The following is a 12,002-nucleotide window of genomic DNA, read 5'->3' on the forward strand; positions in this document are numbered from 1 at the left end:
CCCTACATTGTCTGGAGCCAATGTCAGTTGGCGGAATTTGGTAGATCAGAGAGAGTCAAATCTAGCCATTTGGTCACTAGAATCCATCCCTTTGCGTTCAGGAAAGTGATACCCACAAGTTCAATCCAGCTGGCACCATCACAAACTGGGAAGGCCGAGGAGCCGCTATACTCGGCTTGGTCCCTGGTTCAGGATGGAGCCTCCTGACCCGTGGCGTCCAGCAGTTCCAGGCTCTTCCCTGAACTGAGCATACTGAGCTTGAGCAGTGGATCTTGAAATTTACATTCTTTCGGTCATAAAATATGTTCTCGTATTTTTTCCTGATTTTCTCATTAAAACCTTTGCCTAACTAAACTCCCATCCAACGGGATTTATTTCATCTCTGGGGAGATAAATCAGGGGGCAAATTTACAGCCCCGGAGGCACCTGCCGCGCTAATGGGCCCTTCATGGAGTGCACGGCCGGCGGGGGCGCGCGCAGACGGGCCGGACGTTGGCCAATGGCCTGGTTGCCAGTGCCTGCAGCCAATCAGCGCGCGCGCCGCGCCCAGGCCCCGCGGTTATCAGTGCGTCCGTCCCGCGCGGCGCCGCTCCGACCGGCCCGGAGCAGCCGCCGCCGCCGCTGCGCATCCTAGTACCCCTGCCTTCTCTCTGACCGCTGCCTTCAATCTGAACGCGCTGCAGCCGTCGGAGCTCCTGCTTTCCCTCGGGGGCCGTCGTCGTCCGTCTGAACGCGTTCCACGCGTCCTAGTGCAGCCGGCGCCCATCGGCGCCGCGCTCAAACTTCCCGAGTCGGAGGGCGCGGGCGGTGGCAGCGGGGCCCGGATGGGAGCCCGGGTCGGCGGCGGCGGCGCCCATGGACGCTAACCGCCCGGGCGCGTTTGTGCTGAGCAGCGCGCCGCTGGCTGCGCTGCACAACATGGCTGAGATGAAGACGTCGCTGTTCCCCTACGCGCTGCAAGGCCCGGCCGGCTTCAAGGCACCCGCCCTAGGCAGCCTTGGCGCGCAGTTGCCTCTGGGCACTCCGCACGGCATCAGCGACATCCTGGGACGGCCGGTGGGCGCAGCGGGTGGAGGCCTCCTGGGAGGACTGCCCCGCCTCAACGGACTCGCCTCGTCTGCAGGTGTCTACTTCGGGCCCGCGGCAGCGGTGGCACGGGGCTACCCCAAGCCGCTGGCGGAATTGCCTGGGCGGCCGCCCATCTTCTGGCCCGGAGTGGTGCAGGGCTCTCCCTGGAGGGACCCGCGCCTGGCGGGCTCGGGTAAGTGACCCACTCGGGATTCGGTGAGGAGCGGGGCTGGGCGCGGGCCGCGGACTGCGCTCACCGGCTCTTCTTCGCAGCCCAAGCCGGCGGGGTCCTGGACAAGGATGGCAAGAAGAAACACTCACGGCCGACTTTCTCGGGCCAGCAGATCTTCGCGCTGGAGAAGACTTTCGAGCAGACCAAGTACCTGGCAGGCCCAGAGCGCGCGAGGCTTGCCTACTCTCTGGGAATGACCGAGAGCCAGGTGAAGGTGAGCTCGAATGGGCCGGGGTCCAGCAGTATTGAGGCGGGGCCCAGAGCCCGCGTCCTGCGAACGGCGGGAGAGCGGCCGTTCGGCTGCGGCCCGACCGCGGAAAGCGCTGGTGCCAGTGTTAGTTTGGTGTGGCGAGCCTCGGTGCTCGCCTGATGATCCCTCTCCAACCTCCAGGTGTGGTTCCAGAATCGGCGAACCAAGTGGCGCAAGCGGCACGCGGCAGAGATGGCGTCGGCTAAAAAGAAGCAGGACTCGGATGCTGAGAAGCTGAAGGTGGGCGGCTCAGACGCGGAGGACGATGACGAATACAACCGGCCCCTGGACCCCAACTCCGACGACGAGAAGATCACGCGGCTACTCAAAAAGCACAAACCCTCGAACTTGGCGCTGGTTAGCCCGTGCGGCGGCAGCGCGGGGGACACCTTGTGAGGATGCGGCCAGGCCAGAGAACCCGGGAACCGGGGCTCGCGGCATGCCCCGACGCCAGCCGCCCAGCCGCAGTGTGTATATATATTTTTACAGAATAAGTTATAAAGCGGACATTGGCGCGGCCTCGGCGTGAGGTGCGGAGTGCGGGGGTTTGGGCCGGTCACTTTGTATAATCAATAAATTATTTAACACGTCCCCGTCGGAGCTGTGGCTCCCAAGGCTGCACATCGTGTTTCTTCCTTACGGAACTGGTGCCAGCGGGCGGGCGGCAGGACCGACCAGCCCCTACCTAGCCTGTTGCCCCTGTGGGCGCCAGGGCCTGGCACAGGGGGGCGCGACAGTGCTTGATGACGACCCGGGGCCCGTGTGCGCTTTGGGTTCAGAGGCTCAGCGCATGGTGATGGTCCCAGATCCCACAGTGATGGCAGCTTACACGAATACAGAAGTGGTGAGATTTGAGCATCTGGAGCCCCAGTACCAGCAAAGGCAGTATCCGCAGCCCGGGAAGGGAAGGACACCGCAGCGTACTGCTTGAAGGAGGCAGACCAGCAGAGAACTCGGTGGAAGAGACCCCAAAGCAGGTATGATTTCTATTTCCTGTAGCCAGAGGTATGGCATCCGCTGCACCCCTCCCGAAGATGAACCATGATGTGCCCTTGATTCAAATGAATGAAGCGGGACAGACATTAAACACTTGAAGGGGCCCCAAAGTCCAGCAAGACTTGATGGCATTGCAAGCAGCCAGCACCCTCGTGCTAATTTTAAAATCTCTCTTCTCTCTCTCCCCTTCCCTTCCTCCTTTTTTTTTTTTTTTTTTTTTTTTTTTTGCAAGCTGGGGCAATGAGTGGGTCCTGTTAGTCAGTGCCCTGTCCTGGTTCAGGCCAAATAAGCATTGTCTTAAAGTATGGGCTGTGGTCTGTCACAAGTATGTCATACTAATTATCCCGTTTAGCCAAAATTCCAATATGATGTACTTACTTACTAAACTCCAGCTGTGGGTAATAAGGCAGGAGGCTCTGCACCCTGCCGGGCCCCAGGCTGTCAGTCAACACACTTTCCTTGGGAGAAAGCATGGTTTTAAGCAGGGTTGCAGAGATGGTGTGAGAATTCTGGTTATGTAGCCCAAAGCCTTCAGCCCATGTCAACAGCCCTGACACCCAACACGGTTTCTCAGAGGGCCCTCAGCTAGGGTCACTGCTGACCGGAAGCACAGGAGTGACCAGCAGTGCACCATTGCCATTCCTACCTGAGCTAGACTTATCTGTAAGACCCTGGCTCATACCTGGCCACGGAAGAGTCTGGCGTCCTCCACCCTATGACCTCTCAAGGCTACAATTCCCTGTAGGGGGGGAGGGGCATCTTCAGTCTGCCTGATACTCCACAGCTGCACCTTAACGCACTGACTGTTGAATGGGGAATTTCAAAATGAGCTAATCACAAGATTTCTATTGTAGGGCATTTTAAAAATATTTATTAGAGCCATGAAAAGCTTGTTTTGTTTTGCCTTTTGTGCTGTGGCTCCATCAGCCAAAGCCAAATGCTTCTTTCGATCCACGGGCTGACTTTCTTTAAAAGGGAGCAAGGTTTTTTGTTTGTTTGTTTTTTGTTTTTCTTAAATGGAGCAGTGTAATTCTTTCTGTGTTGCTTCCCCACCAAAGTTCAGAGTAGAGAAATCTTGTTGAAAGGTTTTGTTCAAAGCAAAAGAAAAGCATTTGTATAATTCCATTTAAAATAGTGAGGAACCAGCATTTTTACACTACAGTAAAAAGTCTTAAGAGGTGATTTTTTCCTGAGGGCTTGGTGCCCTGTGGCAGAATGGGACACTGAAATTCCCAGACTCAGAATGGGCAAGAGCAAACAGGGCACAAAGGAGGCCCCTCCCGGCACTTAGCATTTCAAAGGCACTGGAGAGTGAATCAGGAGACCACGCAGGAACTGTTTTCACCATGATCAATTTTATTGCTTAGGAACCGAGCAGTCACTTCCAGAGGCCTTCAGAGGAAGGACCCACAGCTGGAACCCAAAGACAAAACCGCTGCGGACATGGCACATTGGCAAGGAGCGACCATGGCAGTCACAGACCCGACCCCGGCCGGCATCAAGGACACAGGCCGGCCTTCGGTGATTTCTAGGGAAACCGACAGACAATAACTCGCGCCTCCGCCCCATCCAGGAACTGTAGTGTTCAGAAGTAAATCAATAAAAGCACGCTGTGTTTCCTCAGCAGGCTCCGCAGGCGCCTTCCGTGGTACTCAGTGCTGGGTGTAAGGGCGACAGGCTGTGCCCAGCGTCACCCATCGCTTCTCTGCCACGTTTACACACAGCCCATGCTAGAAGCGATCTGTGGGAAGTGGACGAGGCTACTTCTACTTCTCCCACGAGATTATGGTTTTAATGTAGGATACTTGGCACCATAAAACGGTAACAAAAGACAGACAAAACGGTTTACAAAATTCTTAAAAGGTACACCCAGGCTAGCTATAAACTTCACATTCAGTTCTTAATATTACACAGAGAAAGGCAGAAGAGTGACAAGCTGCTAGTACAGGCATGCCGCAGGGGCCCCTCTCCCCTGGGCACTTGCTAGGTCTTGTCTGGGGAACCTGTGCTGACTGCTGCTGGACTCACCATCCAACCAGGCTGTGGCTCTGCCTGCTTAGGACACTCGTGCACTCATACTGGAAAGTATACTCAGCATAAGTTTTGGTAAGATTTATAAATTATTTTTAAAAAGTATATATTTATATGTATTTATATATATAAAAATGGAAAGCAGCTGCAGTGTGATTCAGACGCCATGTCACATGGCAGTAGAGTCAGACCTCGGGGCCTCGGGCTTCAGCACACATGGCAGCCTTGCTGCCTGGGCTAGTGCCCGGCACACTCCTCCTGGCAGAGAGGGACGCTGGACACCTGGGGCTCTAAATGGAGAAGCTTCCTCCACAGACAATCATTAAAAATGGAAAACTGTGAAGTCTAAAATACAGGCGCTCTGCTGTCTGTTAGAGTTTTGGCAATAGGACTGTGGCTTGATTAAACCCAATATGTTTACAATGTCACGTGACAGACACGACAGTGAGGTATGTGAGGCTTTTCCGGAGGTCCGGAGGCTGAAGCGAAGTGTGGGGCCGGCCGTCTAGCAGGTGATGCTTGGGCGGGTTCCGATGCAGCTGTTAGGAGGATGAGTTCGATACACTGCTACAGGGAGGTCTCTCGAGGATCCTCTCATGGCGCTGGCACCTCTTCCCTGGAGTGGAATTAGTGATTTGTTAAAGGGTCAAACACACCAGGAAAGCTGCACAAAGGAGAGCAAGGAGGAGCCATATTTACCACCACGTCACTGCACGACACAACACTTGTGCACATGGGCATGAGGTTTACCTGCCCCAGGTGCGATTCGGAAGGCCAGGAACACCGGCTGCAGTGGAGAGAAGGGGAGGTCAGCATGTATAGGTTGCTGTCCACCCCTCCCGAACTCTGGGCCCTCGCATCTCCTGAGCATCTGGACCTGAGTCCAGAGGAGATGAAGGCAGCTGTGTGTAAAAGCAGGGACTGAGACAGCCTAGACCTGGGAGCTGACAGCTGGGCCCTGAAAGGACCCGCACTACCCCTTTGTACTCCTTTAAGGAGTGTAGGGTTGCAGACAGCCATCAGGGTGAGGGGCTGTGGACTAAGTTCCAAATGCAGAGGGATATATATGCACCCACGACTAGGGTATGCAGTGTCCCTGCCTCGGAGGCCTGAGTATGGAGGATGTGGACTTGTCTGATTTGGCTGAAGTTTGTCACCTGGCCTCTGTGTCACTGGGGACGGTGGGCCACACATGGGAAGTCTGTGCAGCTGGTCAGTGCACACACACCTTGTTTGTGAGACATGCATTACCACACTCTGAAGGAAGTAAGCTCGGCATAGGAAGGCCAGGAACACAGTCCTAAGGTATACTCAAGAAGCAGCCTTCAATCATAACCAGCTGATGACATGATGTTTTACACACAGTGTGACTGTCTTCTGTTGTGACCGATCATTTCTTCTGCGCACTCATTCACACATCCTTTGGTGTTTTATTAAAAACTAAATTAACTCAGAGTAACTTTGCTTACTTGGTAAAGCCAGGTTAAAGGAGATGATATGATGCCCACCCTCAGGGGTTCAGCCCCTGGACCCCAGCAACACACTGCACACATCACCTTGTGGTCTCCCATGCAGACATTAGGCCCGATGTGGTCGTAGGTGGCAACTTTCTCCTCGCTCTCTGACTGGAAGCAAACAGAGAGAGGGGGGTGTAGGGAGACTGAGGCAATCTGTAGTCCTGCCAGGAGGGGACAGGCAGGGGCTTCAGGGATCTTTGGGATCAGAGAAGGGAGGAGCTGCTGCTACATGTCAGCATGTGGCTGGCTCTTCTGCCATAGAAATTCTGCCTCTAGAGGAGAGGGGTGGCAGGTCAGCCTAGGGGTTGGGACTTCCCCAGGTCTCCTCTGCCTGTCTGCTGGCTGGCACAGAGCCCCTAGCCCTGCAATTAGTGCCACTCAGAGCTTCCTTTCTAAGGGTGTGCTCAGAGCTGAGTAGCTCATCTGTTTCCCATTTTCCCTATTTACACTTGCTCTTGAAAACCTGCTTTATTAACCTGGAGCATGCCGTCCAGGGCCATGTATGCATATTAATAGACTGCTCCCTGCACTTCCTGGCAGACCCTTGACTTTGGGTTTGAAGGCAGAGGTTTTTGTCAATGCTAATCAGTCAGTCAACTCTGACCAGGCTGGAGTTTTATACCCACAGCTGAAGCATCTACGACGATAACGTTAAAACTGACTTATCTTTAATGCAGTAGGAAGCTTAAGGTCAGATTTACTTTCCAGCACAGTCGCCTGCCAGAAAGTATGAAAACATAACCTTCAGCACGGCATGCATGAACACTCGCCCATCTTTCAGGAGCATGTGGCTGACTCCTCGGAAGCAGAGAAACATCCATCAAACGCTGCCTGGTAATTTACAAAGGCAGCATAAAATCGTGGGTTTTCAGCTGCATAATCTTTGGACAGATAAACAAATTACACAGGGGCTCAGACAGGACACAGGCACACCTCACTGAGCATTCGTCACCAAGGCTCCCAGGCACCACGCCGCCTGGTGCTTTAGGACTCAGGAAGCAGAAGAGAACATGATGAGGGCACCAGCGCATGGCATGATGGATGGTACCGGGGAGGCTGCCTGAGGCACTCTGTGAGCCCCAGGGACTCCAGCCCCTGCAGGCAGAAACTCTCCTAAAGGCTGTATTCTCAGCTTAGATAAAAGGCAGAGCCTGGTCTGCATTGTGGTTTTGAATTACGAATCATGGGTCCGGAGACCCAGAGATGTGAGTGCATGTAATCGAGCTCCACTGTTACCTTCCTGAAGTTGTGCATGGCACCCTGCATGGCCCCCAGGTTCCTGGCAGCCTTCTGATCACTAATCAAAGTGCACTTATCTTAGGGACCTTACCACAAGGTGCACTTTTTATGATCTTAACTGTTTTCTAGGTGGATGACATCAGTTTCTTCCATTTACCTCAGTCCCATGGAGAGGCAGAGGCTACCATTGTGGAAAATTGGGCGGCTCTACTGCATGCCTAATTCTTGTACTTCTATCTCCAGGGAGCCAATGAGTAGGCCCAGGCCACAGATAATGTAGCTTCAGGTTGCTGAGCGGCTTTCCTCAGAGATGGCCCAGGTCACTGCCCATGCCCATGAAGCTAGAAGGAAGGGCTGTGTGCTAAGGCTTCTGCAGATCCAAGAGGCTTCTGGCCAACACCCTTCCTCGGTTCCGGCAGAACTGCCTGCAAAACCCTCTCTATGGCCAGAGCCTGAACACCAGCTGCACCCACTGTGTTCTGGAACACAGAAGTGGTGAAAAGTCTGGGTCCTGGGGGGTCAGTGGCTACATCGCAAAGACCAGCAGAGCCTCAGGTAGAGGATGGCAGGGCTATCCCACAAGCTGGGGGAGGGTTTCTTGAGGACCAAAAGTGTGTGAGTGGGTGTTCGGCACAGGGACAGCCAGTAGCAGCTCAAGGGGACTACAATGCTATACAGTGAAGGGGTGGAGGTGGGAGGCCATGAGAGGGGGCTCCAGGAGCAGGGATGGAGCAGCAGAGCGTAAATGGCTCATCCGGGAGAGCCCCGGGGACTCTTCTCACACTTCCTCCTCAGCCAAGCATGCACACCTCAGTCTGACTGTGGCTTTGCACACACCCAGCTCCAACCGCTGTCCCTTCATGAGCCTATGCCTTTCACTGTTAGATCCACGGGTGGGGCTAAGAGCTAATTCAGATATTGGTGCTTTTCAAAACATACAATTTACTTATAAAATATGGGAACTGAAAGTAATAGGAAGTGTGAAAACCCTCCCTATCTGTGACTTGAGCATATTACCCCTTCATCCTGATCCTGCTGAGCCCAGGTGTAAACTGTTTTGCTTTACCTAACCTGTAGGTACTCACATGAACCCCCACAAGAACACAGAACACCATACAATAAATTATGGTTAGACCCTGCTGTGAGCAGGGTCTTTGTGTTTCTAATAAGATGACAGTGGCACCTACAGGGGCCTGAGTGCCAGCTGGGAGGTGACTAAGCACTTCCCTTCCACTCATTTTACAATCAACCGAGTGGTCTACTCAAATGTCCCCAGACTGGGGAGTCCTTCTTCCATGGCTAGCCCAGAGCTCCCTCCTACCTTAAGAACCAGCTCCTTGGCAGACAGGGACATGAGGATTCGATCACACCACGCAGGGCATCTTGTGTTCATATACTGCTCTCCCTGGCTGGAGTCCTCACTGTAGGGATAGCTGTGGAGACAGAGGAACAAAGCTTCAACTGCACTCTGGTCCCAGAAATCCTCCAAGTTCTGAAGGGAAGGGTGTGCTACTATCCAGGAAAGAATGCACCCTGTGCCGCTTCTAGAATATAAAGCCAAACTTGAAACCCAAGTGTCCCCCATCAAACTTAGTTTTCCCTGTATATATCTATAGATCACATGAATCAAGCTGGCTGGTTCTATATATGCCTTACTTACACAGAGGCCTCAGTACTCATGGCCTGAGCCTTGTGGAGAGGTCACACGCCTCCTGTACCTGCCACCCAGGGGAACCTACCGACTTACCACAGTTGCAAAACCATAACCCTACAACACATGGGCACACTTGCTGGACTGTGCCACAGAATGGGTTCCATGTAGAACTGGCTGGGGGAGAGTCTTTCTCAGAATTTTGCTGGTCCAGGTGTTTGCATATCTACTCTTTACATGGTTTTCAGACCATAAAGACTCTTTCAAAGTGCAATGTGTTTTCTCTGGTTAATTCCAGAGTACCCGGATCTGGAATGCTCTTCTTGACTTTATCTGAGAAGAGAATGTGACTGGCTTTCCATCCTGCGGCTGTCAGGTCACTTACCAGCTGGTGACTATGGGACGGGGCTCACACCACTAGCGGGGCCCGACCCCACTCCCACTGCCCTAAGGGAGCTGAGGCGCTAATATCTCCCTGGACCTCAACCATCGAAAGTTGGCAGATGCTGCATGAAACATATGTCTTTCATAGAAACCATGACTTGTGACCCTTGCATCTTGTATGAATTACCACTTTACCTGCTTAAATTTATCCCAAATTAGGCTAAAAACAAAGTCTATGTAATTTCTGTACATAACATTATCATTTTAAAGAATGTAAAATTTCCCACACTTCCTTTTTCAGGAAGAGCAAAAGGCCATTGGCCAATCCCATTTCTGTACTTCACAGTGACAGTGACCTTGTTCCAGTGCTCCTCAGCCCACCCAAGTCATAGCGACATCTCACTGTGAGCATACAGGTTAACATGGCCACCCTGAGCAGTGTTGTGAATGGCAAGATGGGACCACATGGTCTTCCTGGCTTCCAGGATGGTAAACAAACACTCGTTAAGTGTAGATAGTACCCCCATACTATCTACACTTAATGAGTTCTGGGAGTTCCATGTTCCCTTGGACCCTATGGGACTCAAGGCAAACACTGCTGCTGGAGGTGGGGGTGACCTTAGCTCCACGGCCTGATGTGCTCCCCAACACCCAAAATACAAAAGCAGGAAGTTCTGATCCAGGCAGGCCTGGAGAGGCCAACATTGGGTATGGAGTCATTCCATCTTCTATTCCGGGGCCAGGGGCTGCTCAGCTGAGTGCAAGGACTGGATGTGGCTGCATGATTAATGCAAGCAGGGCTGTGCATGCAGACTTATCTGGAAGCAAACCCAAAAGGGTGGGAGGCAGGACAAATCAACCCTATCTCGGCTCCGTACAGCTCTGGGAATAATCGTCATAATTAATTGCAGTGCTGATAAAATTAACAATTGCCCACCTGTGCCGCCTCCACGCTGCCTCCCTCCCTCTTCGCCCCTCGAACTCTGTCAGGATGTGGGCAGCGGCCCTTTGCTGGCTGTTTGCTTGAAGCCAGCCTGGCTTGAGTAACAAGGCTAGGCTTGGATAGTGTTGCCATGGCCCCCATGACCACACTGTAAGGAGCACAAAGCCTGTTGTGTTTGAGAGTCCTGCAGTGCAGGCCTAGGGCGGTGGGGACAGGAAACCAGTGTAATTCATGCCTTTGCTTTGGTTCTTGGCCCTCCTTGAACCACAGGAAAACAAGCGTAAGAAGGTCATTAGGAAGTACTGAGATTGTCCTCGAATGGGGAGAGTGGAAGGGCTGAAGCCCACTACGCCAGGCAGGGCCTCTCTGCTTTCACCTGGGGAAAGGTCACCTGTTCTCAGTCCCTGCACTGCTTCTGACGTTGACTACACAGCACATCAAAGGCACTGGCATCAAGGGCAACTTAGCCATGGGGCATGTGTATCACAGAAGGAATTTCATTAATGACACATCTCCATGCACTGAGGTCTCCACACAATGAACAGATACTAGGTTTCAAAGATATTGGCTGCTGTTAAAGTGTCTGAAGCGGGAGGGGCATGTGAGGCTAGAGCTGCAGGTGTGAGGTTGGAGCCTGCCCTGGTTCCCTTTGCTACGGCTTCAGGCGCAGCTTGCTCATGCTGAATCTCAGGTGACCACAGCTTGCAGGCATAGCCTTTCTGTCCATTGGTTCACTGACTGTCCCCATGTTGCACGGACTTTGTGCAACCAGGACCCAGTGACAGACCATCCCACTGCTCCCTGACTGGGTTCCAAGTCACAGATATAAGTACAATTTCTGGATTTCTGGCAAATATGACCAACGCTACTTCCAATGCTTAACTTACTGGAACATTCATGTTATAAGCATGTGGGTCGTTTAAAAATATTGATCTTATACCAAGTTTGTTCACTGCTGAGAGTGTAGCTCTTACCATTCAGGGGTCCCTGAGCAAAGGTTCTGATCTGCATAGCACTTAAACGGACCTTTCTAAGTTAAGCTTTGTATCAGGCAAAGTGCACACAGGACAGAAACACACCAGCAGATTCCACTGAAGGTGGGAGATGCCAAGCTCAGCACCTCAGCAGGTCTGGCTGGTAGTAAAGTGCACACAGGCTCTCAAAGGGTCCACTCCACGTTGGCTGGCTCAGACATACTTTGTGGATTTGTTCTCAGGGCCTGAAGGTGTTTGTCCTCCAAATGTCCATTCCATAGTTCATGGCATTTTGGTTACTGCTGCTTTGGGGCTACATGGAGTTTGATATATTGAGTCTCAGGTTGAGGGAACCCTGGATCCTTTCAAGATCCAGGAGGCAAAACCACTCCTAATGGCACCAAGATGACAATGGTTTCCATGGTGCTGCTTCTGCACCGATGAAGCAAAGGCTACTATGGGAAGAGCAGAGGTGCCTTGGCAAGAACCAGGCAATGCGCCATGCCATCACTCAGTGCTACAGTCACGGCAGGGCAGAAGCCTGTGCAGAGTAAATACTTCCCCTCCCAGACCCCACCCCGGGAAACATGGGAGTAAAAGTGTGAGATGTGAACATCCAGGCCCTTTGTGTTGCAGGCCAGGCAGGTGGGATCTTAGGCCAGTGCTGTACAGCTGTGCTACTGGACAACTGTCTGTTTGCTCAGCACCACTTCTGAG

At 52.8% G+C, this 12,002-nt stretch overlaps 2 protein-coding genes across 2 annotated transcripts in view; one reads left to right on the forward strand and one right to left on the reverse strand.

Annotated features, from left to right (window-relative positions):
- The first annotated feature begins 590 nt into the window (after positions 1-590).
- On the forward strand, positions 591-4,169 carry Nkx6-2 (NK6 homeobox 2). The gene is made up of 4 exons (XM_040752169.1): positions 591-1,261; positions 1,342-1,514; positions 1,692-2,527; positions 3,914-4,169. Exons 1-3 carry the CDS (start codon positions 856-858, stop codon positions 1,944-1,946), a joined length of 834 nt encoding a protein of 277 aa, XP_040608103.1. The 5' UTR covers positions 591-855; the 3' UTR covers positions 1,947-2,527; positions 3,914-4,169.
- The window catches only part of Inpp5a (inositol polyphosphate-5-phosphatase A), a 187,945-nt gene continuing 179,825 nt past the window's right edge, over positions 3,883-12,002 (reverse strand). Inside the window, exons 13-16 of the mRNA XM_040752163.1 lie at positions 8,655-8,766; positions 6,134-6,202; positions 5,277-5,364; positions 3,883-5,193 (exon numbers count right to left, since the gene is read on the reverse strand). Of these exons, the coding sequence (XP_040608097.1) occupies positions 5,284-5,364; positions 6,134-6,202; positions 8,655-8,766 (262 nt within the window). The 3' untranslated portion in view covers positions 3,883-5,193; positions 5,277-5,283. The remainder of the gene's footprint in view (positions 5,194-5,276; positions 5,365-6,133; positions 6,203-8,654; positions 8,767-12,002) is intronic.

This window comes from Mesocricetus auratus, unplaced genomic scaffold, assembly GCF_017639785.1.
Source record: "Mesocricetus auratus isolate SY011 unplaced genomic scaffold, BCM_Maur_2.0 Super-Scaffold_4256, whole genome shotgun sequence".
Classification (NCBI taxonomy): Eukaryota; Metazoa; Chordata; class Mammalia; order Rodentia; family Cricetidae; genus Mesocricetus; species Mesocricetus auratus.

Excerpts from the sequence above, each read along its gene's own strand:
- Nkx6-2 (XM_040752169.1), top strand. The coding sequence starts at position 856 with ATGGACGCTAACCGCCCGGGCGCGTTTGTGCTGAGCAGCGCGCCGCTG. Across the intron at positions 1,262-1,341 it reads CCCGCGCCTGGCGGGCTCGG|CCCAAGCCGGCGGGGTCCTG; the intron begins GTAAGTGACCCA and ends TCTTCTTCGCAG. Across the intron at positions 1,515-1,691 it reads TGACCGAGAGCCAGGTGAAG|GTGTGGTTCCAGAATCGGCG; the intron begins GTGAGCTCGAAT and ends TCCAACCTCCAG.